The sequence below is a fragment of the Anopheles nili genome, chromosome 2, assembly GCF_943737925.1.
Source record: "Anopheles nili chromosome 2, idAnoNiliSN_F5_01, whole genome shotgun sequence".
Taxonomy (NCBI): domain Eukaryota; kingdom Metazoa; phylum Arthropoda; class Insecta; order Diptera; family Culicidae; genus Anopheles; species Anopheles nili.
The window spans coordinates 8137698-8164596 of record NC_071291.1 but is presented as its reverse complement, the minus strand read 5'-3'; the positions used below and the strand labels follow the sequence as shown (position 1 = coordinate 8164596).

The 26899-nt window shown below is 47.2% G+C and overlaps 2 protein-coding genes across 2 annotated transcripts in view; one reads left to right on the top strand and one right to left on the bottom strand.

Annotated features, from left to right (window-relative positions):
- The first annotated feature begins 4773 nt into the window (after positions 1-4773).
- LOC128721848 (histone-lysine N-methyltransferase, H3 lysine-79 specific) lies at positions 4774-18782 on the top strand. Its single transcript, XM_053815647.1, has 8 exons — positions 4774-5040; positions 5121-6544; positions 6615-7452; positions 7513-9377; positions 9432-10675; positions 10747-10956; positions 11026-11421; positions 17635-18782. The coding sequence occupies exons 1-8, from the start codon at positions 4774-4776 to the stop codon at positions 18780-18782; spliced, it is 7392 nt and encodes a 2463-aa protein (XP_053671622.1).
- A 4471-nt stretch (positions 18783-23253) lies between these two features.
- Positions 23254-26899, bottom strand: part of LOC128721845 (atrial natriuretic peptide receptor 1) — a 28912-nt gene continuing 25266 nt past the window's right edge. Inside the window, exons 14-15 of the mRNA XM_053815642.1 lie at positions 26177-26351; positions 23254-25170 (exon numbers count right to left, since the gene is read on the bottom strand). Of these exons, the coding sequence (XP_053671617.1) occupies positions 24476-25170; positions 26177-26351 (870 nt within the window). The 3' untranslated portion in view covers positions 23254-24475. The remainder of the gene's footprint in view (positions 25171-26176; positions 26352-26899) is intronic.

Genomic DNA, 26899 nt, shown 5'->3' with positions numbered 1-26899 from the left:
GGGAGCACGTGAGATTCCAGTTCTCCTGCGTCGCTAATGTGGTGTAATGGTATTCACCACTTTAAAGCAGAACGTTTTCCTGCATAAGTTTTTCATTCTTGTGGATCGGATATATTCTTCAAAAACACAACAATAACATTATTTTGTAACTGACACCAGAGTACTTCATTGAGCTTATCTTACGTGATTTATAATGGTCTCAAAAAATCGACGCTTTTCGTTCGGCTATTATTTTTGGGGTTTTTATTTGCAACATAATCGAACGCCCTTGCGCCGTCGTGTTAGCCAGAAGCTCTACCGTGAGCTTGGTGGGCGCTCGATGGAGTGTTCTGCTTTAAGAAGCGATGCTTGGGCGCTTTTTGCCGGGCAGGTAGCGAAGCTTCTGCTGCTTTACCCTTGACATAGGCGCCCCCGGGGAAAGTGGCGTGGCAGGACGAACAAGGATGGTAAGCTGATTTAACGATCATTTCCTCCGTGTCCTTTACATGGGCACCCGGTGATGGTGCTCGACACGAGCGGGGTCGGTAAAAGCATGATAGAGCGAGAAAAAAGAAAGAGAACGAAAGCTTTCACAACTAAAATGGGCAGGGAGAGTGATAGTGAAAAAGAGAGAGAGAGAGAGAGAGAGAAAAATGCGGGAAAACATCCGTTTAGAGATGATGAGAGAAAGTGAGAGCAAGATGGAGGGTTATTGATTGAATTTGTTAATTTCCTGCGAATTAAAGTGATTAAAGTTACTAACTCAATGAGAGTAACGTAATCTCTGAGGCTCTGGGCTGCTCTTTTTGGAAATATGTTTATAACGTGAAATTATATTTTGTTAAAATGTTGAATATATTTGTAACACCGTCTCAAAAAACCTTTTATGTGATATCTCGTTTGACAAGAATCTTTTAACAGATAGCTTTCAATTAAATAATTGTACTGTGGACAGCCTGCGGCGTGAGCTGTCCATGAGCGAGGAGATATGCTTAATTAAAGTTGGAGGACTCCTCCCAGAAGACAATATATATCATACGTCAGTACTGCCGTGCTGTTTCGTTTCCGCCAAAGGAAGAAATGCGACGAATAATTTAGCATAACAACGTTTGTAATTACTATCGATCGCGGAAATTTTCGCGCATGATGGAGAGCCTCATTTTCTCTCATGTTCCGGTTTTGGTTGGAGGATCCATTCTCGAAGCTGGTCCTCTCGTTCAAATTCACTTTTCGAACCAGAACGTGCGTTTATTTGTCCTGATGGCCGTCAAAAAAGGCTTCAAAAGTGGCGAAAATGTTATCACATCAAATTAAGGTAAACTTGTTCGCGTCTGTGTTACTGACGACGAGCGTTATTTTATGCGTAGTGGGAAAAGTATGATGCCATATAAGCTTTTATATTTTTGCATTTATAGTCCATCCTAATCCTTCGGTCGATGGTATTTATGTCTAGCGGAAAGCGTGCGCTATTATTGATCGATTAATTATCACTGCTTCGAAATTACCCACGGGCCAATATCCCACGTACCATATTGGTGTTCGTGCTCGAGAATTCCACCCGACGACCACGTGGTGTGTGTTGCACTATGTGTTCCGCGATTTATTCTGCGCGTGATCTCTTCTGTTGCCTGTCTGTCTGTTTCCGCATGATTTGACCTACTTTCACGTTGCCTTCTTCCGTGGATAATCGTGCCCCAGAACCATAGTATGGGTAGGAAGGAAAATGAAAATAATTGCAACTCCTTCTGGTAGAACTGTTTCTATAATTCGTATATTTTTTAATATTAATATATTCGTATATTAGACCCTGTCTTAGACAAGTTCAAAATGCTGTATAATTTTTGTAAATCCTTGAAACTCTTAATGCGGTAGCTGGTGAGAATCATGATTTTGTCGAGCTGCGGCACTAATCATCTACCAGTGATGCCAAGTCATCATTTTGCCTCCACGCGGGTGAGCTTCATTTAACTAATGCATCGAAAAAATGCACCGCCTCTCACTCGGTTGAGTATGAGAAATTGATCGTTCATTCCAAACCGTCCGCCCTTGTACCGAATGTTGGTTTCGTTTATTTTGAAAGGCTTTTTTTTGGTTATAGCTTGCCAGAAACTCTCGACTCCACCGTGACGGTACTCCGGCGGCATTCCAGCCGGAAACCGTCAGCCGTCTTCCGCGTGTCGTTCGGGAAAAGCGCTATTTTTGAGCTATTTATAACCCGCCGGCAAGGCAACGCGGGATGCAGAACGACGAGCGCGCGCGTGGGTCGGAAAAATGCTCGGAAAAATGCAACTGCAACCGGACGGCGTTCGTTGCAGGCAGCAGTAGCCGAACGCTGGCGTGAGGGGAGTTCGGGTGGGCACACCTCCAATGTTTGACCTACATTTTCCCGACCTGACTGGTATTTTTTTTAACGAATAAAGTCTAATTTATTCCCATCAGTTCCCGGAGCCGGTTGGGTTTTATGGTCTGGTCGTCTGCTGCTGTGCCGGTGATATTGCTAGTGCAGGTTTGGGAGGGGATGAAATGATTTTGGGTGACTTCTGGCTTTTCCGGTCGTGTTCTGCGATCGATTGGATGGGTTTTCCCGAGGCGGTACCGGTTGCGTAATGCACAATGTTGAACGGAAATAGAAACCATAAATTTTAAAGCGATTCATGGGGTGTTTATCATCGTTTTGTTATGTTTTAAATTTGCTCTTAAAGAGATGCACCAAGGTAGTAGTGTAGTGAACGATTGCGAAGAACACAGAACGTATCGCATGTTTGTCAGGAAGCTAAAAGCTAAACTAAAAGTATTTTGAAATCGTTAAAAATAATGCTTTTTTTAATCAATTCGTTCGTTTTAGAATTCTATTGTGCATTCATTTTTGGCCTACTCTTACAATGAGGTTTTGTGATGGCTGCATTGGATCTTTCAGATCGTTTTTGTGTACTACACCGTTGTCTAAATCGCTCCGTTTAATACTGATTGTCGACTAAATGTGTAATTTCGTTCAAACTGCATAATGGAGCATAATTCCCCACAATTACACAGACCAGACCGTGTGTTGATGCACGTTTTCGCGGTGAATGGCCCTAGTATTGCCCGACGGTATTGCATTCCCCCGCTTGGCAATTGAAATGCAGCGCAAATCGTGGGTTTGTGAGAGCCGCGCGTCGGTGTTGGGAGCGATGGGTGATTCGACCGTCTGCCGGTTCCGCTCGATCGTGGAAAATCGATAATTTGCAACTCTAGCCGCTGTCTAACGGGTTGGCTGGCGAGGCAGGAGTATGTGTTTAATTTTCCTTCTCGGTGGATAGCGAAAGCGCTTGCCTGCTTGCAGAGAAGCAGTCGTCGCACCTGACCGCGGGTAATGCATTGGCATTGCAAAGGGTAATACAGCGGTGATAATCAATGACGGCCCTGCTAGTGTTGCTAGCCAGACAGAGACAACCATCAACTATGCGTTGAGAAGGACAAATGGCCAGAACTCGATGCTGCATCATCGTCATCATGAAGTTGTCGCATATCATTGCCAAAACACTTTCCATTGTAGGCCGTTTTCCATGAAAGCGACTACGTGCGGTTTCGGATAAATGCATTGAAGTGACCTTGTGTTGCTTCGCTAGGTCGGTAAAATTGGCAACGAGGCTCATGTTGTTGCATGCCATCAGTCCTAGCGCATAATGATGTGCCTTGCGGTCAACATGGTGTGAAAATTTAATATCCAAGCTCAATCGATCGCAAGTATTGCTTTCTGTAGGGTACATGTTGAGCTAGGATAACAATTTCGTGTAATTCGCTCCGCAGCAAGGACCAAATTTCATGCTAACATTATTTTCCTGTTGTTTTATTTCAGTACAAAAACGCAGATATCGACAACGATGCATCCATTCAGCGAGCGACCGAAACATCGCCAGACGAAAAAGAAGCAGCTGCAGCAGCAGCACCAGAAGCGGAGCAACTGGAGAGCAGGAGGAGCACTCGCATTACCCGACCACGACGACGAGGACGACGAGGACGAAAAACAGCAGCAACAGCATCTCCTTCAGCGTCAACAACAATATCAACCTCACAGCAGCTACTGCAGCAACGTTGTACAAACTGTACTTTTGAGCAGCCGTCAAAGTCTACAGCCTTGTTGCAGCATTGGTTTGTCTGTGCTGCTGCCTGCAACTCGAGCCGTTTGCAGGGAATTGCGTGTGCATAGATGCACCGGTGCAAACAGTGCCGCCAAAGTCGGAACGTAAGTGAAGTGGGTGGAGTATTGCTGGACGCGGGTTTTGTGAATTTCTTCGCTGTAAAGAACAGTAAACAGACTTGAGAGACAGCACGCTGTTGGCGTTTGTGGCTGTTGTTCCATCCCGTTGCATTGGTCGGGCAGTGGCATTGCTAAAAAAGTGGTGTACAGAGTGTTGTGAGCGTTAGATATTAATTAAGTGCTAAAAGTGTAAAGCTAGCGTCGAGTGTACCGGCTACGACGAATTACGGTATTTTATTAGATAAAGCAGAGACACCACGTGGTAGTAGCGCGTAGCCAGCGTAACGTGTACTACCTCTCGATTTATCCGCACCGCTCAGGGTGAAGAGATACGTCAATTGTTGTTTAGGATTGCCTCTGGCGTTAGCGAAAACGTTGGCGTTGTCAGGCGTGGAGGGATCATCTGCTGCGTTGGTGGCGGTGGAGGAGCCAACGACGGCGGTGGAAGTAAGATCCGATTACTTAGCAAAATAAACGAAATTAAAAGAGACAGGGAGAGCGAAGAAGCTGGGAGCTAGTAAACGCAAGAGTGTGCACGATACAACGCCTCTGCGATGGCCACACCGAATTATAAGGAGCTAAAGCTGCAGTCGCCGGCTGGAGCAGAACCGTTCCTCTACAACTGGCCATTCTCGATCGGTACAGGGCACGATTCGGGCATCGAGCTGATTGAGAATGTGCGGTGGGTGTGCGAGGATATGCCAGAAATCAAGTCGGCGATCGAGGAGATCGATCTCAACAAGCTCGACACGGGGGACTACGATGCGATGAAGAACTTATGCGATCGCTTCAATCGGGCGATCGACAGCGTGGCGGCATTGGTAAGCATCCAAATGTAACCAGAGAAATCAGATTTCCGTAGAGATTGACTAACTTTGAATCACCCGTTGATTGATTGCAGGAAAAGGGAACGTCACTCTCCAACCAGCGGTTCACGTATCCCTCGCGGGGATTGCTAAAGCACATCATTCAGCAGGTGTATAACCAGGCGGTTGTAGAGCCGGAAAAACTGAACCAGTACGAACCGTTTTCGCCGGAGGTGTACGGTGAAACGTCGTTCGATTTGATCTGCCAAATGATCGACCAGGTCAAGATCACTGCGGATGATGTGTTTGTCGACCTGGGGTCGGGAGTCGGCCAGGTGGTGCTTCAGATGGCCGCATCAACACCGGTAAAAGTGTGCTTCGGTATCGAGAAAGCCGACGTCCCATCGAAGTACGCCGAGGGTATGAATACGACGTTCAAGCTGTGGATGCGCTGGTTTGGCAAGAAGTACGGCGACTATGAGCTGATCAAGGGTGACTTTCTTGCCGATGAACACCGGGAGAAGATCACGTCGGCAACGATCGTGTTCGTGAACAACTTCGCATTCGGACCTCACGTCGACCACCAGCTGAAGGAGCGGTTCGCGGATCTACGAGACGGTGCAAGGATTGTCTCTTCGAAAAGCTTCTGCCCGTTGAACTTCCGCATTACCGATCGAAACCTAAGCGACATTGGTACGATCATGCACGTTAGCGAAATGAGTCCGCTTCGAGGGTCGGTCTCTTGGACCGGCAAACCCGTGTCCTACTATCTGCACATCATCGATCGGACGAAGCTGGAGCGTTACTTTCAGCGGTTGAAAACGAAGGGCAACGAGAACCATCACGATGCCACGAGTGGTGGAGGTGGCAGTGGGTCTCACTCGACTCGATCGTCCCGGTCGCGCAAAGACAACAGCAATCACCACTCGAAAGCGATCACGAATGACGATAGTACCTCGGAGAGCGACACTGACGTGGTGGGACCGACGACGCGGAAGGCGTGGTCGGATTGGAACAGCGGCAAGGAGTGCAAATCGAGCCCGTCCGAAGAGGAGAACAACAATTCGCCCGTTTTACGGAACGGTCGGATTCCGGTTGCCACGAAGAAGCGTCGCAAAATTACGCGCAACAAGGCGACGGGCAAGAAGTCTGTTCTTGCGGCAGCTAACGCGGCGGCTAACCGGGATTTGGGAGTTGGTACTTCTTCCGTAGCTGCTGCCGCAGCCGCCGCTGCTGCTGCCGCCGCTGCGGCTATGGTTGGTGGAAAGAAACGTGGACGCGTAAAGGGCAAAGGCCGACAGCGAAGACCTCTCAACATTATCGGGTTGGATCTGCTGCACAACGAGACGCTGCTCAGTACGTCGGACCAGATGATTGGGAAGCGGTTGCCACCCGCGCCGGGATGCGTGGATCAGCAACTCACATCGCTGGCGGGCGATATGCAACACAACGAACTGGATATCCCCGAGGCACCGTCGGAGACACCTTATGCGCTACAGATATTATTGGATCTGTACAAGTAAGTTGCTTTTTTTTATTAAACTGATAGCCAGATCATTTCTCATTGTTGCACTATTATTCACTTTCAGGACGCAATTTATGAAGGCAATCGAGGCAATGCGGAAACCATCGTACAAAGACAACGTTCAGCAGCAGTTCGATCGTGAGAAGGAACGCAACCAGCGTCTAATGAACCGTGCCGGGCAGCTGGAGAAACAAATCAAGGTGCTGATTGATGACAGCGTGGCACTGCTAAAGGCGCGCATGAACGAGCTGGGCATTAGTACAACCAGCCAGAATGACCTACTGTGCAAGGCGAAGGAGATTGTTGGCCGGCACAAGGAACTGCAGGTGATGGCGGCCAAGTTGCAGAACCAGGTGAACGTGATCGAGCAGGAGCAGAAGCGGTTGGTGCTGCAGCACTTGTCGAAGCTTTCTACCGAACAGCAGCAGCAGCAGCATCAACAACAGCAACAGTTGCACCCTCAGCTCCAGCAGCAGTACATAAAGACGGAAGATGTGGAATTAACGTCCTCCAGTTCTAACGAACTGGTGCTGAAGGCGATTGCGAGCACATTGTCACAGCGTAAGAAGCTGTACGCGCAGGTCTCAAATCTTGAGAATGAACTGAATTTGATAGAGAAGTTGACCGAGGAGCGCAAGGCAATGGGCGGAATGGGTCCTACGGTTGCACCTAACAGTAACCATAGCGCGTCGGCAGCTGCCGCTTCCACAACGACTATTATTGCTGTTGCACGAGCGACGGAGGTAAGGGATAGGGATCCGCCACTTGGGCTTATGTCTCATTCACACGCGATGGCTACCGGAGGAAGCATTCAACGGGAACATATCCACCCTGAGGGTGTAGGAAAATTGTCCTCCGACTCCGTGCATCCGTTGCAGCGATCATCGCATGCCGGTGGAACCGTGGGCTCGTCAGCTGCATCACATCTTCCTGCGCACCAGACGACAGGTGTAGCGGTTGAGCAGCGCCCTTTACATCCACCATCGGTAGGTCCTGTTGTCCCACCTATCGCCTCTCATCATGCGAAGCAGTGTTCCGGTGGATCGTCACGGTCGGCCCAGAGAAAATCTCGCGAGAATCGTACCCGTTCTCAAGAGTGGCCAGAAATTCCGGATATTGGTAAAATCGAGGAAAACAATCCGGAAATTCTCGCTCAAAAGATTCTTGAAACGGGCAGGCAAATAGAGGCCGGCAAGCTACTCGCAGCTGGGAAACACGTTGCTAAAGACCGCGTTGGTGATGCTAAGCATTCGTCGGGACCTGTTGGGCAACACGGTGGACAAGCCACTGCACCAGTTCCACATATGGCGCAACAATCGGCACCGGTTGCGTCGAGTTCGCAACCATACCAAAATCAGCAACCTCAGCAGCAACAAGCGCTCCATCCTCATTTGCATCACCCAGACGCTGCGCTGATGCCCGCACCGGCGTCGACGATCAACAAAGTGCACCATCGTAGCAGTAGCGCCAACAGCGGAAGCTCATCCGGACCGATTAGTACTGGTGGTGCACTTCCAAAATGTTATGTACCTGGTTCACAGTCGAATGAACACCTCGGCGGTGGGGCACGAAGTGGCCCGGAGGGTGGAGGAGGGCGTGGTAACAGCAAGCTGCACGATTCGCACAAGGTGGTCAACTTCGAGGATCGGCTCAAGAGTATAATCACGTCTGTGTTGCAAGGATCCCCGAAAACAAGTGGATCGGGCTCTGCGGCTGCAGCAGGTGCAGTTCCTTCGACGATACCTGTTGGCGTGCAGTTGAGCGGTGGTCAACGTGAAGCTCCCCAACACCGTAGTGGTAGTGGTGGGCATCAACCAGCGATGGTAGATCCTGCAGGATCACCAGTAAAATCAGCCACGATGGGTACCGTGTACGGGCCTTCAGCTGGAGGGAAGACGACAGTATATAGACAGTCATCTCCGGGTGTTGGACCACATCACCCGCAGCATCCCCAGCAGCACCAAGCACCGTCACAAATGATGCCTATCGCTCATGATATGTCTGCAAGATCGTCTTCCGGAGGTCAAGGTCCTAGTTCTTCATCACACGTTCCGGGTCATCAACATCTACATCAACAGCAGCATCTTCAACATCAGCAACAGATTCAGGCTAGTTCGGCACAACACCAACAGCAGCAAATGCTGCATCATCAACCTCATGGGCAACCTCTTCATCATCAGCAGCAGCTGCAGCAACAACAGCTTCAGCACCAACAATTCCAGATGCAGCAGCAGCAGCAACACTCTCATCAACAACAAACGGGAATGCTTAACGTGATCACGAATGCCGCCCACCATCTAAACCCAAGCACATCGATCGCGACTTCGCCTGTGCCAACATCATCGTACAAAATGCATCCCACCGGGCCCGGAGCAAGTGGCGCCGTCGGCAACGCTCCGACGAAGATCTCACCGAGCTCCAAGTATTATCCAAAAGGCGCTGGCATTGCCAGTATGAGCAGTCATTCACCGGGATCATCTGTGCTGAGCACCCATCAGCAAATCATCCAGCAGCAGGAACGTGAGCGAGAGCGTGAACGAATGGACCGGGAGCGTGCAATGATGTACGTGCCTGCTGCACACGGCGGCGGAATGCCCATCGACTATCCGCAACACGCTTTGCATCATCATCACCACCGAGGTGATGGCAAAATGCTTGAATTCAAAGCGCCGGAAAACTTCCGCTACGATCCGCGAGCCGGTGGCAACTCATCAACAGCTGGCGGTGCGCCACTGATAAACGACGCAGGTGTCGTACTTCAGAGTCATTCGCGCAGTTCTTCCACTAACTCGCTTGATAGTATTCCGGCCGGTGACTACGGTCCTCCGCCGCCGCTCATGGGAAGTGGATCGTCACAAGGCAATGGAGCTGGAGGTTCCAGCGGAGGAGCTCGTTATATGACGATGAACAGCGGTTCCGGCGGTCAACAGCAGCCTATCCCGTTGGTGACGCATTCACCAGGTGTCGGATCACAAGGATCTTCCCAGCAGCACGGTGGTAACAATTCGCGACCTGGTTCGACCTCCTCCCAGCCAGACTACACGCAAGTATCACCGGCGAAAATGGCGCTACGTCGGCATCTCTCACAAGAGAAGCTAACCCACCCATCGGTAAGTGGATCCGCAGCCCCGATCGGTGGTGCTGGAAGTGGTGCCTCGTCCGGAGGTGGTATGGGTACCGTGAAAACGATTGGTGATCTGGTGAACGGTGAAATTGAGCGAACGCTCGAGATCTCAAACCAATCGATCATTAATGCAGCGATCAACATGTCCGCTCATCAGCAACCACCGTCGACGGTCGCTTCCGGCAGCACATCGGGTGTGGTTGCTGGCGGCGGTCCTCCCTCTGGGGGCAACACGGTAATCAACACAAACGTGCAACGTCCCGAGCGCGTCAGTATTCGCCTGCTGGAGGAGAGCGGCCAATTGTCGGCCGGAAGTGCGGCTGCTCCTTCGAGTAGCAGTGGCGGTGGCAGCGGCACGTACAGTCCTATATCGCGTCCAGGCAGCGTCGGAGATGCTTGCAGCAAGTCACCAGTTCATCATCTGCACGGTCCGAATGCGCTGGTGCAAGTTGGAGCATATAATCCGAAAACAGGCAGCCACAAAGGTGGAGGTTCAACTGTGCCAAGTACAATCGTATCACCTCGGGGATCGTCCCAGCAGCAGCAGTATTCGCCGGTTCCGGGAAGTGGCGTTGTCGGTGTAGCTGGAGGATCTGGAGCAGTTTATCAGTCGGGCCGTGGATCTGACCGACATCATGCGGGTGGTGAATCGATGCCTTACATGGCGTTGCCTCGCGCGGATATGAAACCGTACCTTGAGTCGTACTTTACTGATGAGCACAATAAACGACAACAGCAGCAGTTGCATCAGCAACATCTGCATCACCCCGTTCAATCACCCTCACCGTCCTCGATGTCATCCTCTGGAATGGGTCATCATCAGCAGCAGCATCTGCAGCACCAGCCACCGCATGCTATGCATCGCGGAAGCCATCCGATGGATATCCCAAGAGGTTCGGCAATGATGAGCGAGTCTGCGCTGATGTCGCGCTCACGGGGCGAGATGGTTTTGATTGACGAAAACCGAATGGAACGCCTCAATGGCGGACCACCGCTGGAAGGTAATGATTGGAAGGCGTAATTTGTTATCGATGGGATGAGATGTAATGCGTGTACTGTTTAAACGTTTCAGGACTTGCCGCCTCCTTGCAGGCACGCGTGATCGCCACGCTAAAGATTAAGGAAGAGGACGAAGAACGCCATCGGCGCGATTTGGACATCCATCATAGCATTTCAGCAACCACCAACAGTAGCAGTAGCAGGAATAATTTAACCAATACCAACAGCAATATCCACGGTGGAAGCCTTCAGATAGTACAAACTGCACACATTAAGTCTGAAAGTAAGTGTGTCAGTAACGTGACAACTCGAATCGGAATGTGGATAAGTTTTACTTTTCCTTCTGTTGCAGAATACACCTCATCATCATCTTCATCATCTACTTCGTCATCCTCCTCAACTTCTTCATCGATTGCTTTGAAACGTACCTCACCGATTGTGGAGCACCCGCCTGGTACACGACCGCCCAAAATGCTATACACGGCATCGACAGGCGCCCCAGGAGTGGTCACTGACTGCTCGGATTCCATGCTATCCGGCAACCCGGACATGCTGCACGTGCCACGTGGTGTCACAAACAGCGTCTCGGGTAGCCATAGCCATTCAGGCGCTCGTGGTGGTCTGCTAGTAGCACCGCCGCTAGTGATGAGCCCGGAAATAAATTCACTCTCATCCGTCGTAGACGATGGGCGCCATCATCATCAGCTGCACATTCGCCACAACCATCATTCACGCAACGATGTTGACGGTAAGTATTCGTGTTGAGAAGCGTTTACCCTGATTGGGTGTGTCTTCTTAGAAGACTTTCATAGTCGATCTCTTTTAGTAGTTCGTTGATCCCCCCCCCCCCCATTTTAATTAACCTCCAGTATGCGTAATGCTTGTAATATTTTCTGAGACTTGCTTCCCTTATTCTACCATTTTATCGCTTAATCTGATCCAATCTAACCGCTGATCGTACTTTTTAAAATTTTGGAGACTAGGGCGAACCTCACGTTGACATCCCAATCCTCTATTGTTTCAGTTGCTTGAATGTATCCTTTATCAAAACAATGTATTAGTGATTGCTTTTAGTGCTGTCTTCTTCCATGTGACCTTACCGTGGTTAAGTGTAGCGAGGTTAGCTCGAGTCTTTCAGCTGTGTTAGATCCAATAAATCTAAATTTTGTTGTTATCGCTCGTATGAGTATAAATACCGTCTGTCCTTGCCATTGAGCCGTTTTTGTTTTTTACTTGTTACATCTAACATCGCGCTTATTAACTGCTACGTTGCTCTCAGTATCGCTTATTGCTTAAAGCGCTTTCTTGATGCGAACAAAGGCCGCGGAGACGAACTAGATTAAGTTCAGCCGCGTTCGGAGGAATCCGTGTGATCGTCGCGTAGTTAATGTTGAACAATTTTTCCTTCACTTTACTGTTTGCCACCTTGCGTTTGCACTCGAGAAAGCCTTATTGTACGTGTTAATAGGTTTACTTTCATTTATTTCATTACGTTCCAGAAGGAACTACTACTGCCTTCTACCATTAGTGCTAGCCATTGTCGATAGTGCACGATATTGCGAGCGATTAGATCGACTCCAACCCTCCTTCGTCTGTTCCACCCTGAAGTAGGTACAAATGTGCGTGTGTTTGAGTGTGGTTTTGAATATGGGTTTACACGTGTTTTATCCATCGTGTGCAAGGCTAAAAAATGCTATCAATACACTACGCTTCTTTGCCACCTCTATGGGTTCGATCTAGAGTCAAGTGGTTATGTTGAATAATTTTCCTTAGTGTCTAGCAAGTTTGATGTAGGACAAAACATCTTGTGACACATGATAGTAAATACGCTTTTATGTCTTAATATATGTCCAAAGCAACTACTTGAACATACGTTTCCTTTGTGTGTTTTTTTTTCTTTCGTGTGTGCATAATATTCCACAAACTCCACCGTCTGTGCACATCTCACAAGATGGATCTGGATTGCACCTGTCGTTCACACTGCCCGAACAGCAACACTGTACAGAGCTTAATTGTTAGATAAACTAATCGTGGTGGAAACTTAAGAACACAAAGTTTAAGCAAAACCAATCGCACATTTCCTCCGTAGCAGCTGAATATTTTCTATGTCTTTCTCATTCTGTTGGTCTTAAAACATTAAACGGTCTTTGTAACAATGGCAGATAAATGCGGTAATTGGCTAGTGGATTTATCTGTCTTACATAACCTTCTTCCTTTAACGATACGGCCATCAGTCGTCTTAACCAAAAATAATATCCTTCTCCACTTTTCTTGCGTGCAGTGCATGGTTTATTCGTAGCGTTCTCTTTTAGTTTTAGTTCAATGAATTTTTGGCACTTTTTGAATTTAGTTTCCGATTTACAGTATTTGTAGTTTGTATTATAAATTATTTAAGGTAAATTTATTTGCTTTCGATTGGGATGAATATGTTGATAGTTGGACTCTGCAGACACTGTGAACTCGAGCTGAAACTCGTATTTCCATTTCCGAGAGGTGTTCATATTCAGTACTTCTCCGAAAGAGCTGGTTGTTTGGCACTAGCTAGAAGTAGTTGTTTGCTCCAATTCGCCGGGCAACAAAATGTGAAGTCAGAATGAAATTTGCTAGGAGAAATGTAACTTGCATACTCCATTATAAGCTTGTTGTTACGATTCGAGCAAGGAATCGATTTCATGCAGCGATAAAACCGGCCCCGCGTCAACCACTGCTGAGTGTTATGTTCATACTAATCGCTTGTCGAGGATTTCGATTGTGCTACGAATGTCCTGTCCGAACGTGTCCAGCCTCGTCACTCTAAACCTTTGTGTTCAAATTCCATTTACAAGTTTCTTTCTCATGAAATTCTACTTCCCCCCACGTTCGCTATCAAGTAACAAAATGGCCATGTTTCATGTAACGCTAATCTAAACATCCCAAGCATTAGAAATGTGTCGTGTGGCGAAAGCTTCCGATAAATCAAATGAAAAGTTGCTCGCAAGGAGAGTATGTTTGTGTGTGTGTATGTGTGTAGAGTAAAGCGAATGCTTCTGTATACTGCCGCCGCGTGCCTCATGCGTATGGAAGGGATTGACCTAAGAAAGATCGTGATATCGACATAAACTCGAATTTATAAACTTTTATCTAGCGTTCTATTGTATAAACCACTGTGTATATTGGTCTTAGGCCACGGTACTCGACTGAGCTCAACAACTACTACCAATACTACCAACACCTTCACCACTGCTACTACCACTACTACCAATACTTGTACTTCAGCTACTACCATCGGTGGTTGTGCTTTCTCCACTACTAGTAGGAGCAAAACAAGGGCGGGTCATACTTTCGCCACTACCGTGACCGAAACGTCCGCTGGGGCAAGGCCAACGGCTGCAGAAACATCCATCACCAGCTGTACAGCGGCTGCACTCGACGGGAAATCGTCGTTGCGAGCTCTAAACATCCCTGCCGGATTGACGATGGCAATGGTGGATGGTTCCTGCTTGAAGAAGCTACCCAAAACTACTCTCAGAACCGGAAGCATCCGTGGATCTTCCCCCGAAGTGGCAGCTGGTGGTGCGAAAGTTAACGCAACTAACGTTACTACCACTATCATAATCAATAGCGTGACGGGCACGATTGAATGCACCACTGGAAGTGGTATGGCCGCGACATCCACCGGCGACGGATCGCTGGATCGGAAACCCGTGGATCCGTTGGTGTACAAATTTCTCACTTCGACGAAACCAAACGCTAATTGTGGCCCAAACATTGCCGCCGGTGATGATACTGGTGGCTCCCCAAAGATCATCCTTTCGAATGGTCATCCTCCGACATCACGGGATAGCAAACGGGTTGTTGTCGCGACCTCAGGCGCTCCCACAGTCTGTAGCCATAGAGCGACAGCTGGTGATGGTGGTGACAGAAGAAGTAGTAATAGCGTAACCCCCTCTCGTAGCTTGGGTGCCGTAGTAGGTCGTGGTCATGCTCCTCCTTCGATGGTGAACGTTTTCCTCGCCAATTCTGGTACTGCTACACCCGCTGCAGCTGCTGCTGTCGCCACTGCTGGAGATGCATCAGAAAGACTCCAATTGAAGCTACCCTCTGCTCATCCGAACAATTCGGTGAAGATTATCTCAGTTCCTGGTGGACAGTACAGGGACGTTGTGGTACTGGAACCATCCACATCGGTGGAGACGTCCTGCAAGGTCGTGATTCCGCCAACAACGGTGACGACCTCCCATATGCATATGCAATTTGCCACAACACCACAGATCCCTCCCCACGAGCAGCAACAGCAGCAGCAGCAGCCGCTACGGGAGCAGTACCAATTGCACCGTCAACTGCAACAACACCAGCAACAGCAGAAGCAGCAACAGGAGCAATTAGAACAAGCACCACTACTGCATCCATCGCCTAATTCCTTTCCTCAGCCTACTCGAACGAACGGCGACGGAATCGCATCGGTTAGCAGAGCAGCTGTGGCTAATGGGCTAGCCATGTCCGGTGGCGGCACTAGCCAGCCCGATATCTCTAAATGATTTCTACTTCATGGCGCCTTTCACCCGAAGAAAGGCTGTCCTTCCTCCCCCGTATGCTAATACCGGCGGCCGGTGAGATGTGCTTTTGAGGGTAGACCTTGCACCACTACGATCTCTGCGGGCGCCCGATTGCACGACGTTTGGCGTATTTGCCCGAGAAGAGTGACCACTGCCGGGTAAATCCTCCAAATCCCATCTCAAAAAGTTATACAAAACGCACAGGTAAGTTGACATGTAGGCTACGCTCACTGATTTGTACGAAAGTCAGATAAATGATTCAGATTAATCAAAGTCACACTATCAGTATTAGGGAGCCAAAAGAATAAAAAAATAGACAGACAATAAGTTAGTGCACATACGAACATCTCATCTGGTCTCTCGCTCTCTATTTCTCCTTTAACACCACCTCAAACATTCTCGCATCGTCATTGTAAGCGACGGATAGTATAATGGGGGTACAGAAGCTGCTAACACATGGGCCAATGTAATGAAACGAAGTGTGACGGTTCCATCGACTAAAACGCTTGTGAACCGTATATTTCTCGAACAATATTAACATTCTTGATGCAATAGTGTGGAAGTTCACTTTTAGGTATACATATTTTAACACCTGTTTTTGCCTTTCTGCCGTCATATAAAACAAGGATCATCAAATAGTATGCCTCTTTCATTGTTGTACAGTGATGATGATCGTCTGTAAATGAGCGAAGTCACAACAAGTGTTACAAATATACATTTGTTTATGTAGTAGCGCTGTCGATGGAGAACAAAAAAAAACAAGCATAACTACTATGTAAATAAGAATATAGTGTAAAGCAAAACTAAATTTATTTATAGAAAGGATGTATGTGGCGATAAGCTAAGAATGAGTCCATCGAAAAACTTACTGAAGGCAAAGAGAAACTGAGAGTTCAAGCAAAATATGCTATAATGTTGTTTTTTTTTATCTTAACGTAACATCAAACTTAGAGCAATGTATTGTGCATCGTATTTTCCATAAGATTTACTACGGTGAACAAATTCATTCAATAGAAGATGTACATATTAAGAGAAGAAGTACTAACATAGAGTTTGGCTCACAAAACGAAACGAGAGGCTACTGCTACTAATATTTTTGAGAAACCTTTAACCATATGTAAAACTATGCAGTGAGCCATCATGCGTAATCTCTCCAGCGTAGGTTTTAATGTTGTCTAACGCAGACTGTCAGGATACGTGAAATTATATTACTCTGCGATTGTATAGCATACGATAACGAAAAGGATGTTAAGGAAGTGGCCATAAGTACACACTTACAACACTCGGAACCGGTCGGTTGGCAAAAGGATGAGATAGAGCGAAGGGCTGCAGCAGGTCATTGTCATGCCGGTTCTAGAGCACCCTCACATTACAGGAGGATAACTGATCCTCATCTCGTGCGGCTGGTTGGCTTATGGGCTGGAATCGGTTCACAATATACTACTAATTCTTTACCAACTGTGAATCTGCATCTGTGTGCCCGAAAAGTCTTATGTTCCTGCATGATTGAATTTGTGTGTATTTGTAATTATCTTTATTTTATCAGCTGATCCGTTCTAATTCAGTGTAACCATTGCGTGCGTTAGTTGCGTCATTGTTAGTTCTAGTTTAATTTGCAGATAGAATGACAACTTTCGGATCTTAACGAAGCACAATCTTTTATGTTGCACAGTTTTGCTCGTAATTGTAAATACCACTTCACGTAAACCTTTGTTCGTTTCTAGTGTAGTTTGATTTTCATTGTTGGTTGGTTTCGGATTCAATCTCTAGTGTATTTGTGCGTAATCAACTAATACTAAGTTTCAGTAGAGCTGGTACACTTGCAACCGAGTTGTGCAGCATTTAGTAATCTAGACACGTTTGATTTTTCAGTTGATTGTGTATTGTGATCTTTTGATGATATTTAAGGTGGTGGCACATACAATTTTAGCTGTAGATCGATGTTGTAACTCTGTTGTTTCATTGATTCGCCGTTAGCATGTTTGATTTCATGACAACATATCACGAAGCGAAGCGAAGTTTATGTTTTAGGAAGATGGAATCTATCTGTCTACTGTGAATCCTTTTTAATGATATAGTGATATAGTCGTACTAGCCTTTCCTTCATATTCACAATGATTCACAACGATTGCTGCCAGTAGCGTTGCAATCGTTTGACAATTCACACTACATAAAATAAAATATTAATTAAAATGTACATATGCAATCCATCCATCGTAAGGGATATAATTTTTAGTTTCGCTTCGTTGCGTTTTTGATTTTTAATTTTTGATCCAGGCGAACAAGATTGTGCCAAGGGGTTTGATGGGTTTATTATTTGCCGCACAATTTCCATTGCCATCGCGAGGGCAAGCACAGATTAAAACAAAAACGTTTTGAAACTATCCGATCGGGTGAACTAATGATCGATTTCCTCTACCCCTCAGATGATGTGGTCGGCGATGATGAATCGAGCTGGCACGATCGCGTCAGTTCCGGTTTCGATAGGCTGGTCGCGTTCGCATCGACCGAGCTGGATAAAACGCGTCGCTCAAACGATGATGCACCAGCATCGTCCGCGAGTTGTACCACCTCGCCGGACAGTGGGATCAACCAGAGCGACCACAGCAGGACGTTTCTGTCGTCCTCGTCGTCGTCATCGCAGCTAGATGTTCCGCCGAGCATCGCCAGTGCCGGAAGCAGCAGCAGCAGCAGTAGCAGCAGTAGCAGCAGCAGCAGTACAAGCAGCATCGGAAGTCACGGAGGTGGTAGTGGACAGCAGCACGGTGGCCATGCCGTGGTTCCTGGTGGCCTAATGCTGAAGCACATGGTACCGATCATCAAGTCGTCTCCAGCCGAACCAGTCGACAGTCCCCCGTTGTCAGATGTGGGGTTGCCGCGTACGCCCAGTCCGTCCTCGAGTCCGCCGATGCTATTCGGACATCCCACCGCAACTAGTACGATCGCCACCGGAGGTGGAAGCTCGACAGCGGTCGTCCAGTCGTCGCATCTACATCCGGGAGGTGCAAGTGGTACCGTAGGTGGGCCTTCCGGAAGCAACTCCAACAGTTTGGGCATCCCGCTGAAGTACCAGCGTCAGTCGAAATCGTCCTCGTCATCGTCGGAAAAGCATTACAAGAAGAAGTTCCGCGAGCGTAACTGGGAGGAGTATGAGGAGAGTCTCAGCGGTGGACGCAATAGTGCAATTAGCGGTGGTGAACCGATGGAACATCAGGACTTCGGACGAGATACCATGGCCGGTGATGGACTTCCGTTGCGAGTCGGTGCGACCAGCAGCCCCAACGTGTTGCCAATGGACGGAGGAAATTCGAATCCATCGTCTGTTGCGTCTGCCATGCCAGTAGAACTCGACAAAGACCACGGAGATGCTTTCCACCATCAGATACAGCAGCAGCAGCAGCAGCAACAACAACAACAACAGCCTCAACAACATCACCATAAGCATAAATCGGCAAAATTTCGGCCGAAAGGCAAGGATTGGAACTGGGACGATGAGCATTCGAACGCCTCGTCTGGTTCGACGGCATCAACAAGGACCGGTGGTCGCTCGGGAGGCAATACAACTACGACCTGATTCGTTATGCTGAAAAAGTGGCATCACTTCGCGTAGAGGCATTCATTTGGCGCTTCAACACTGTTTTCAGTGATGTTCGTTGCATTTGGTCTACGTATGGTAGCGCTTGCCATAATTTTTTAGATACGTTTTTCACTCAAAACATCAACATCCCCCGGTTTACGGTACCGGTACGACTTGCGTTTGAGATATAGGTTTTGCTCTATCGCACTATCTGTAAGTTTCGTCAACAAACGACAAGGAAGAGAAACAAATATTAAGCATTTTGTTTGCGATACAAAATAGGCCGTAGCATAGTGGAAAAATGGATAGAATCTTTCGTATGACGTTGATTTTGAGTTCAAATCCATTCAGTTCCTACGACGACTCGAAGAATTACGTACGCGCTAGCTTTACTACCTTACGATCGTGCACGCTTATTTGCTTATTTTGCCGGGTTTCTTTTTTCACCCGTACCGACAGCAATAGTTTGCTCAAGTATCGTTATTTTTAGGCAACATATAGGAGTGTATAGAATTTTAATTTATTTTTAGGCGGATCACATTGTTTCGCCGGAAGTAGCCAGTCTTCGTGACGTTCTGCACGCTTTTTTCACACTTAAATGGATCCGTTGATGTAATAGTGCTTTTTTTTACTACTGCCCTATATCGTGATTCTCCATGCTTGTTTCATGCCTTCGCTGCTCATATTCGAAGGAGTGATTTCTTTATTTTTAGACTGTTTTAATTTACGTAATGAACAACGGGACTGCCGAAATTACGCCAAGAACAATTTCCTTTGGTAGGCGCAAGCAAGCACACAACGAACGAGATAAATCTCTCGGTTTAAAATTAACATAAGTTAGTAGCAAATTTCGACTAGGCTGCACTCGGAGCGGCGAATTTTCGGTTTAAATAATGATTGCGTTTCTTCAAGAACGTAAGGCATCACATACTGAAAATCACATCTTATGTGAGTTGCATGACGCGAAGACTGACATTTTCACTTATTAACTGCCACCGTATTATTATCCTTTTTACAACACTACCACCGGTACCGATCCATCGCTAGTTCTCGAATTTTAGGCTGAAAGGCTGTGGTTTTGTTTTGTGATCTGATGTGATCCGAGAATCTGAGCTGTTCTCTATATCCTCGTGTGAAGGACGTGCGCATGTTTTACGGTATCTATTTCCTTTTTTGCTGGTACCCAAGCTCCTTAAGCTCGTTGTATCTGAACACGGTTAGCTACGAATGGAAAGAGGTATTCTTACTAGTGTCTAGTGGGTTTTTTTGCCTCCACCTTCATACAATTCCTGTTTTTTCTGTCATCATCTTTCGTGGAAAACCGTTTGATAAGGAACCATTTTGAAAGTACAAGCTTCCCTCCCCTTAGCCCCTACCTCCCGCAAAAGGGCGCTACAGGGAAAGAAAACACGCAAACGTAAACGAGTAAACGATTGGCTGGGAAAACCAGTTTCAACCAAGCAACAAGAAGCAAATGTAAAACCTCATACGTGTTTTTAGAGTGTAGTCGTTGTACGGTAATATAAGCGAGGGCGATGCGCGCTGCACACAGCACAACAACCGTAAATTGAGCTCCTAAAATTATGTAGGATGTACAGAAACCGTAGGCGGGAGCATAACCAAGCGAAGGCAGAAGGACGCGACAAAGTAAGGCAAGTTTAAAGTTTACGGCGCCGCCGGTACGAGCAGCAACAGCTAGAGTAGAAAGAGGAATATACAAAGCGTGTTTGTGTGAGTGTGTGCGTGTGCGTGTAGCATAAGGATATTCAAACGAGAAGTTATATATTTCTAGAACTGATCTCTCCCCGGCGACCCACCCCTGAACCGTGTATAGATGCAGCGTAGTAGCGAAAATAGAGAACGTTAGTACTGACGAAAACGGGCGCCTGTGGGAGAGGGTAAACGAGCGATATTGTGCCCGTGAAAAAAGCGATCAGATAACATTAAGTTAGGCATGAATTAGCGCAAAATGGAGCACCGTTCGCCCCGTTTCTGAGGCGGAGAAGAAGATAGGACACCAACATTTTATCGTTGCCGCTCTTGTGTTCTTGTGTACATGAATTTTATAGGGTTTTATTATTTTTATTTCTTTTCGTTTGTTTCACTTATCACCTTTATTCGACGTGTATTTATTTGTTGCTACCCATCGGTTACATTACTTATTACGAAGCGTTACAGCTGGCAGATGTTGTGTCCAGTGTTTTATCATTGCATCCACCATTCGCTCCACATTGTGGTGTTTGTTTGTGTTGCGTTCGCGTTCCTTTCGTTTCTGTTCTCGCGCCGAGCGACCGCAGACGCGCGATACACGCGGTAAGCTGCATCCTTGTGGGGCAAGGAAGAGAAACGAACATGTTATGTAGTAGTGTTAGCTTTAGCCCATAAGTAGCCCAATTATACGTACACATCTGTAAGGCGTATGTGTGCCTGCGTTTCTGTTTAACCTTTAGTTGATAGCGTCCTTTATTTTTTAATGTGTAATCTTTTTTTTTCGTCCCTGCTTGGTTTAGACAAACGGCACCGTAAATAGTGTCGGGTAGGCAAACGCTACTGCGCACGTGTTAGATGATCATTAGAGAGAGGCACAAAACAGGATCCCCAATCTATCAGTCGATCCTCTAATCGGCCCGGGGCTAGTTCATCTCCACGTGTTGGCACGTTTTTTAGAGCTCCTTTTTTGTAAAGGTGAGAACAGAAGAGACAAATTTGATGGTGGAGGCGCGCCTGGTTCAACGGGGTGTGTGTAAATATTGATTTTAATTCCTCCCCCCCCCCCATTCTGCACTGTATCGATTTCGGAGAAAACCCCGCAAAGTGGACGCTGTTAGTGTTACAACGCAAACAATTTTACGCCTCACGAGTTGCGTGCCGGTGGGCCGAAGAGGCCACATTTGTGAGGTCTGAGAAACAAACTATGCCAAAATTATACCGCGGGAGAAAAAGCAGTCTCAAGGACGAACCACCATTCTTTCCGGCTTTTTAGGAAGCTTTTTAAAAATACGAACATATACAACAAAACAAATAAACAAATTACAGGTAATACCAATACGCAATTTCGTAGGGTTAGCAGCGCGTGGCCGCTCGCACGTGGGGGTGAGAGACACGTCTGTGCTAGTAGACCGAGACGCGGTGAAGAAACACTCAGGATAACACGTGGAAAAAGCCCTACAGTGGCATAGGTTGGGGAATGGCAGCTTGTTGACCAAGTGAGATAAGTAACAAAACGCAATAGTAGTAGATCGGCAGGACATACGCTTCCTCTCGTTCGGATAACGCATATACACCTCGTACACAAGCGCTCCTTACAACATGAAATGGAAAGCACGGGTCGGTACATTTTCGAATCACCCTTGCAGCGAGACGGGGAAAATCAGCGGAGGCGAACGATCCGCGATCATCACCCTGTGGAATAGTTCAAATTAGTTCCTTTTTATTACCACCCGCACACGGCGCAGAACAAGGCTGGTTCTATTCGGAGGATTCTTCTTTTTGTTTGTAATGTACATTTTGTAGCCACTAAAAATACGCGGAAAGCCGGAGAGTACGGAAAGTCGAAGCGTGTTTTTGTTTGGTTCGCGTCACCGCCACTAGATTAAGTAGAACCGAAATGAGTGTATAAATTATGTTTAATTTATTTCCATGCGTACGAATCCCCTCTACTTCCCGGCTCCCTCCGTTTTTGGCGCTCCGTTCGCCATCCTTTGGATTGATCTCGTTTTTGCGCGCTCTGTCGTTCTGCCGCCACATGGAGCGCTTCTAAACCCAGCAATTCCAGCCGCTTCGGACCGAATATGCAGCAGGAAACAATGTAACAACCCCTAACAGACTTAAAACAAAAACAAAAATAAAAACAAACCGTGAAGCATACAAATTTATGAAGAGGGACAAAACGAAAGCACACGCGTGTGTTTTTTGCTGTACGCGAAAGGGGGAGCAGGAGTTTTCAGTAAATAATTAACGAGTAGCCGGGGCTAGTACACCGCGCCTAGTGCATAATGAAATACAAATACAACAACAGAAACCCTTAACATGTAAGTAATCTCTCATTTGGAGGACAACAAAAGTAATAATTATAACATTATTGAAGCAGAACAATATAAATATTATAGAAAAAATTGGAATGGTTTTGATTACTTTTTTGTGACGCATCCGAATTATGATTACGAAATTTAAGACACGAAAAATGAATAGGCATAGTAACCCTGCAATGGGCTTCCGGTTCACTAACCCTGCAATTGTCGGGCGAAATCAGCGCGACAGAGACGGCACCAGTGTATGGGGCGAAAACCGCATGCCGTCCTTGTCTCGCTAGGTTCAGCTCCAGCTGGTCCTGCGCTCCTGTTACAAAAGTGGCATTTTGGAATCGGCGATCGCGCCACAGTCGGTGACAAATTTTAGGCTACAGATTGCTTTTAGAATTTTTTCGGAAATAAAAATAAAGAAAAAAAAGGACTTTTCGTTTACGGTATACATCATTAACGCACAGATACACAGCTTTTATTTTCAACTACAACGATACTCCCTCAAAACACAACCAAATTATCAGTGCCAAACGACTTTTATTCCTTGGCAGCTTGACTTTTCCATTTCACGAGTTATAAACACACACAAACACGAGTTACATGGGTTTAGGGTTTGACTACCTTCTGAATTACACTGAATCTCGTGGGAGTTAAATGCTGTCCCACGGCCAACGGGGAGAGGATGTGTAATAGCTGTTCTTTCGTGTTGTGGCCTTACATTCTCGCATTTTGGCACGCTTTTCCGTCTCTTCACGTGGGAACATGCTACAATACAGGATGGCATATTGATTGGATACTGCGCCCTACTGGCCTACTGCTTCTCCGTTCCTATTAGATCACATTACGCGTTACATCCTCTGCTACAATTAAAACTTACAACGCTACTACATACATTCATACAGTTACAAAAATACGCTCACACTACGCTGCGGCTGCCTTCGTTTCTTCTCAACGTTATCCTTTTGGCTAGCCGTTGCTGCTCGTCCTTGCAGACAATCTCACGCGGAACTCACGAGGGCCCTACGAGTTTGTACAGTCAGTTTGTTCCTACGATCCTAGCGATGCTTACGGCTAATAGGTTTGTTTTTACACGTCTCATCCACCCCACGTGGTGAATGGTTTCACCGCAACGGAGAGTTTTCTTAAAAGTATTCTATAGACGGATACTATATGTATTTTATGTTGGATGGGTCCGATCGTGTGATAGAGCTCATCAAGAGTCTGCCAGAACGTAACGACAACGGTTAAGTACTGTTTCTTTGCTTATTTGTATGTTTTATGGCTGCACCAGGACCACAATTCACTAAGCTACTCGCTCAGCAACAAACACATTCGATACCCGATACAACCGTTCTCCTTCCCAAGCACCTTCGGGGTTTTCGAGGAAATTGTTTGCTTTTTCCACGCAAACTTGCGCGTCCAGCGGAACTCCAGGACAGAGTAAACTAACCGGAGGGCAATATGTAGCGCTAATACCTTCGTGGAAGCTGTCACAAACACGACATTCCCTTCAGCCAACGTATCAGCAGTCGTCCGAGTGTGGTCCGCCAGGCTCCGGACATTCTTTTGGACGTTTTTCGCGAGAAGCTCCGTAGCACCGTGGTCCCTCATCAGCCAACATGTTTCGTTTCCACCGCACCATTTCGAAACGAAAACGAATCCACCCATTCACGTTAGTAACGGCTTCGTAACGCTTGCACCGCGTAACGTATCCACCTCCGGGAGCTTTGGCTTCGACAGGGCGGAAGCTTTCGCTCCCGCCCCACTGCTGTTACTGCCCGGACCGGAACCGGACGCCTTTATGAAGTTGTACGAAACGCTGTTCAGCTTTTTGGCAGCAGCGCTCGCAGCATTATGGCAGCTGTTGGGGGAGTTATTGTTGTTGTTGTTGTTGTTGAGGCTGCAGGGCGAGTTGTTGTTGTTGTTGTGATGATGATTTCCACTGCCACTGTTGATGAGAATGCTGGTCGGTGTTGCGAGCGTCCCGTTCACCTGATTCGGGCTTGCAGGAGTCGTCGTCGTTGGTAGTGACGATGATGCCGGGATCTGTTGCTGCTGCTGCTGCTGCTGTTGGGTGCCACTGGAGGCCAGTGCCTTTAGTCCGTTGGGTAGCGGAGATGTAGGGTCGGATCGTTCTCCGTTCAGCCAGTAGGTGAGCATCTCGCCTTTGCCCTTCATTGGCACCAGCCCCCGCTCGGTTAGGTCAAACGTTCCGAATGTATCGAGCAACGTCTTTGTGTTGTGGCTTACGTGGATTTTGAGCGCTTCACCGTTCGATTCCATCCGGCTCGCCGTGTTGACTGTGTCACCGAACAGACAGTACCGGGGCATCTTCAATCCGACGACACCGGCCACGCAGGGTCCTGCAACAGGAGACAGTGGAACAGTGGAATGAAAATTAAAAATTCCCAACTACCCGATCAATATTGCTTAAAATAAAATATGATAACCGAAGAATCCCGCATTATCCGTAACGGCCACGTAGACGGCGACCTATCGCTAACTATCGGAACGTTCGTTCCCGCCTGTTGGTTCCGAACCCTGGCAAAGCATTGACCGAAAAATCCTTCAAGCGTTTCGAGACCTTTTTTTTTATTAACCCAAAATAACATGCGAGCAAGGTTTTCCTAGTCCGTCCGAGAATCGACTGTACCCCTACTAATTCACGTTATGAATTGTATATTTTTCTACGGTCTCTTCCTTCCCACAGGCGCATTATTGTTGATAGTTTCTTCACATTCTTGCGGAATTTTTCCTTCCACAAATTGAAAAACAAACCCTCGAAAAACTGTGCCTGGGGATAAAACCGTCGATCATTCGCTCGCAATTTTCAAACCATTAACTTTCTTATTATAAAGCTATCAGTTCCACATCCAGCTTGTGTTTTGAAAATTATGCAAATTCCTTGATGCGCCACATCGTTGCGATCATAAATGGATCGGAATGCTGGCTCCGTTGCGTATTTCATCATTTGCGCGCTAAAAATGCGTAATTAATTTTCACGTTCAGCTGAGAGCAAAAAACAAAAGAAAAAAGGCAAAAACCACGCACATGAAGTGGATTTGCTTGCCCAAAACGCAACATTAGCATAAGGGAGCCAGCGCGTGGGTGGTGCCATCTGTTGCACGCCTGGCAGTTAATAAAACCGAAGAAAAGGACGAGACCGTGTCTTCCGTCATCTCTCAGGAGCCGGCTTCAATCCTAATCAGCGACAGAGTAGACTGCGCGGGCCAACCATTCCGTCTGACGGATCGTTGTCCTCGTGGTCGACGAAATGTGTCCTTCGCATTTCCGCTAACCTTCCGCCGGTTCCACGATGGAGCCGATTCCTTCTTTCTCACGTCAACGTCAGCGAGTCGTCAGACTTACCACTGTGCAGGCCTATCCGAAGCCGCAGCTGCTCGTTGGGTCGATGGCGGATGGTGAACTTGTAGACGGCCGCCAGCAGCCGCAGAGCCATACGGGAAATTTCCCGCGCGTGCAGGTTGCCGTTCCGTACCGGAAGTCCCGACACGACCATGTACGCGTCGCCGATAGTTTCGACCTGCGGGATGAGACAGATAGGCATAAATGGTGGTGAAAAATCGAAAGCTTTAAGCTTTTAATAAGCTGCGGTAGAGATAAAACAAGAAACAAAACTGAAGGTTTTACGATGTCGGCTTTCTCCTTTTATCAAGCCATGGTGGTGGGTTTATTTTCGATAGGAGGTTTAATTGCCAAAGTGCTACAACGCCACGACGGGTCCACGGCAAGCAGGACTCTAATGAGCAAAAAATGCGTGCTACAAAATCGACCAGGCTCTAATAAATCACGAATCACGAAAAAAAAGGGCAAAAAATAGGACTTTTCAAACAGGTACCGGAAGATGGTAGAAAGAAGAAAAATAAAACGCCTTTTTATTAAAAGTGTAGCAGGGTTCGAAGAAAGGTATGAATGAGCACCGATCCTATCGAAAAAACGAAAAATTTCCATTTCAAACAGCCAATTATTCACGTCCTTGTAAATGAAGAATGAATCGACTCACTCCCGGAGTTGCTGTCAAGCAAATCGATATCTTGGTGCTGTAACATCTGTTTAATGTTAAGCTCCGGA

Excerpts from the sequence above, each read along its gene's own strand:
- LOC128721848 (XM_053815647.1), top strand. The coding sequence starts at position 4,774 with ATGGCCACACCGAATTATAAGGAGCTAAAGCTGCAGTCGCCGGCTGGA. Across the intron at positions 6,545-6,614 it reads ATATTATTGGATCTGTACAA|GACGCAATTTATGAAGGCAA; the intron begins GTAAGTTGCTTT and ends ATTCACTTTCAG. Across the intron at positions 7,453-7,512 it reads CATCGCATGCCGGTGGAACC|CAGCGCCCTTTACATCCACC; the intron begins GTGGGCTCGTCA and ends GTAGCGGTTGAG.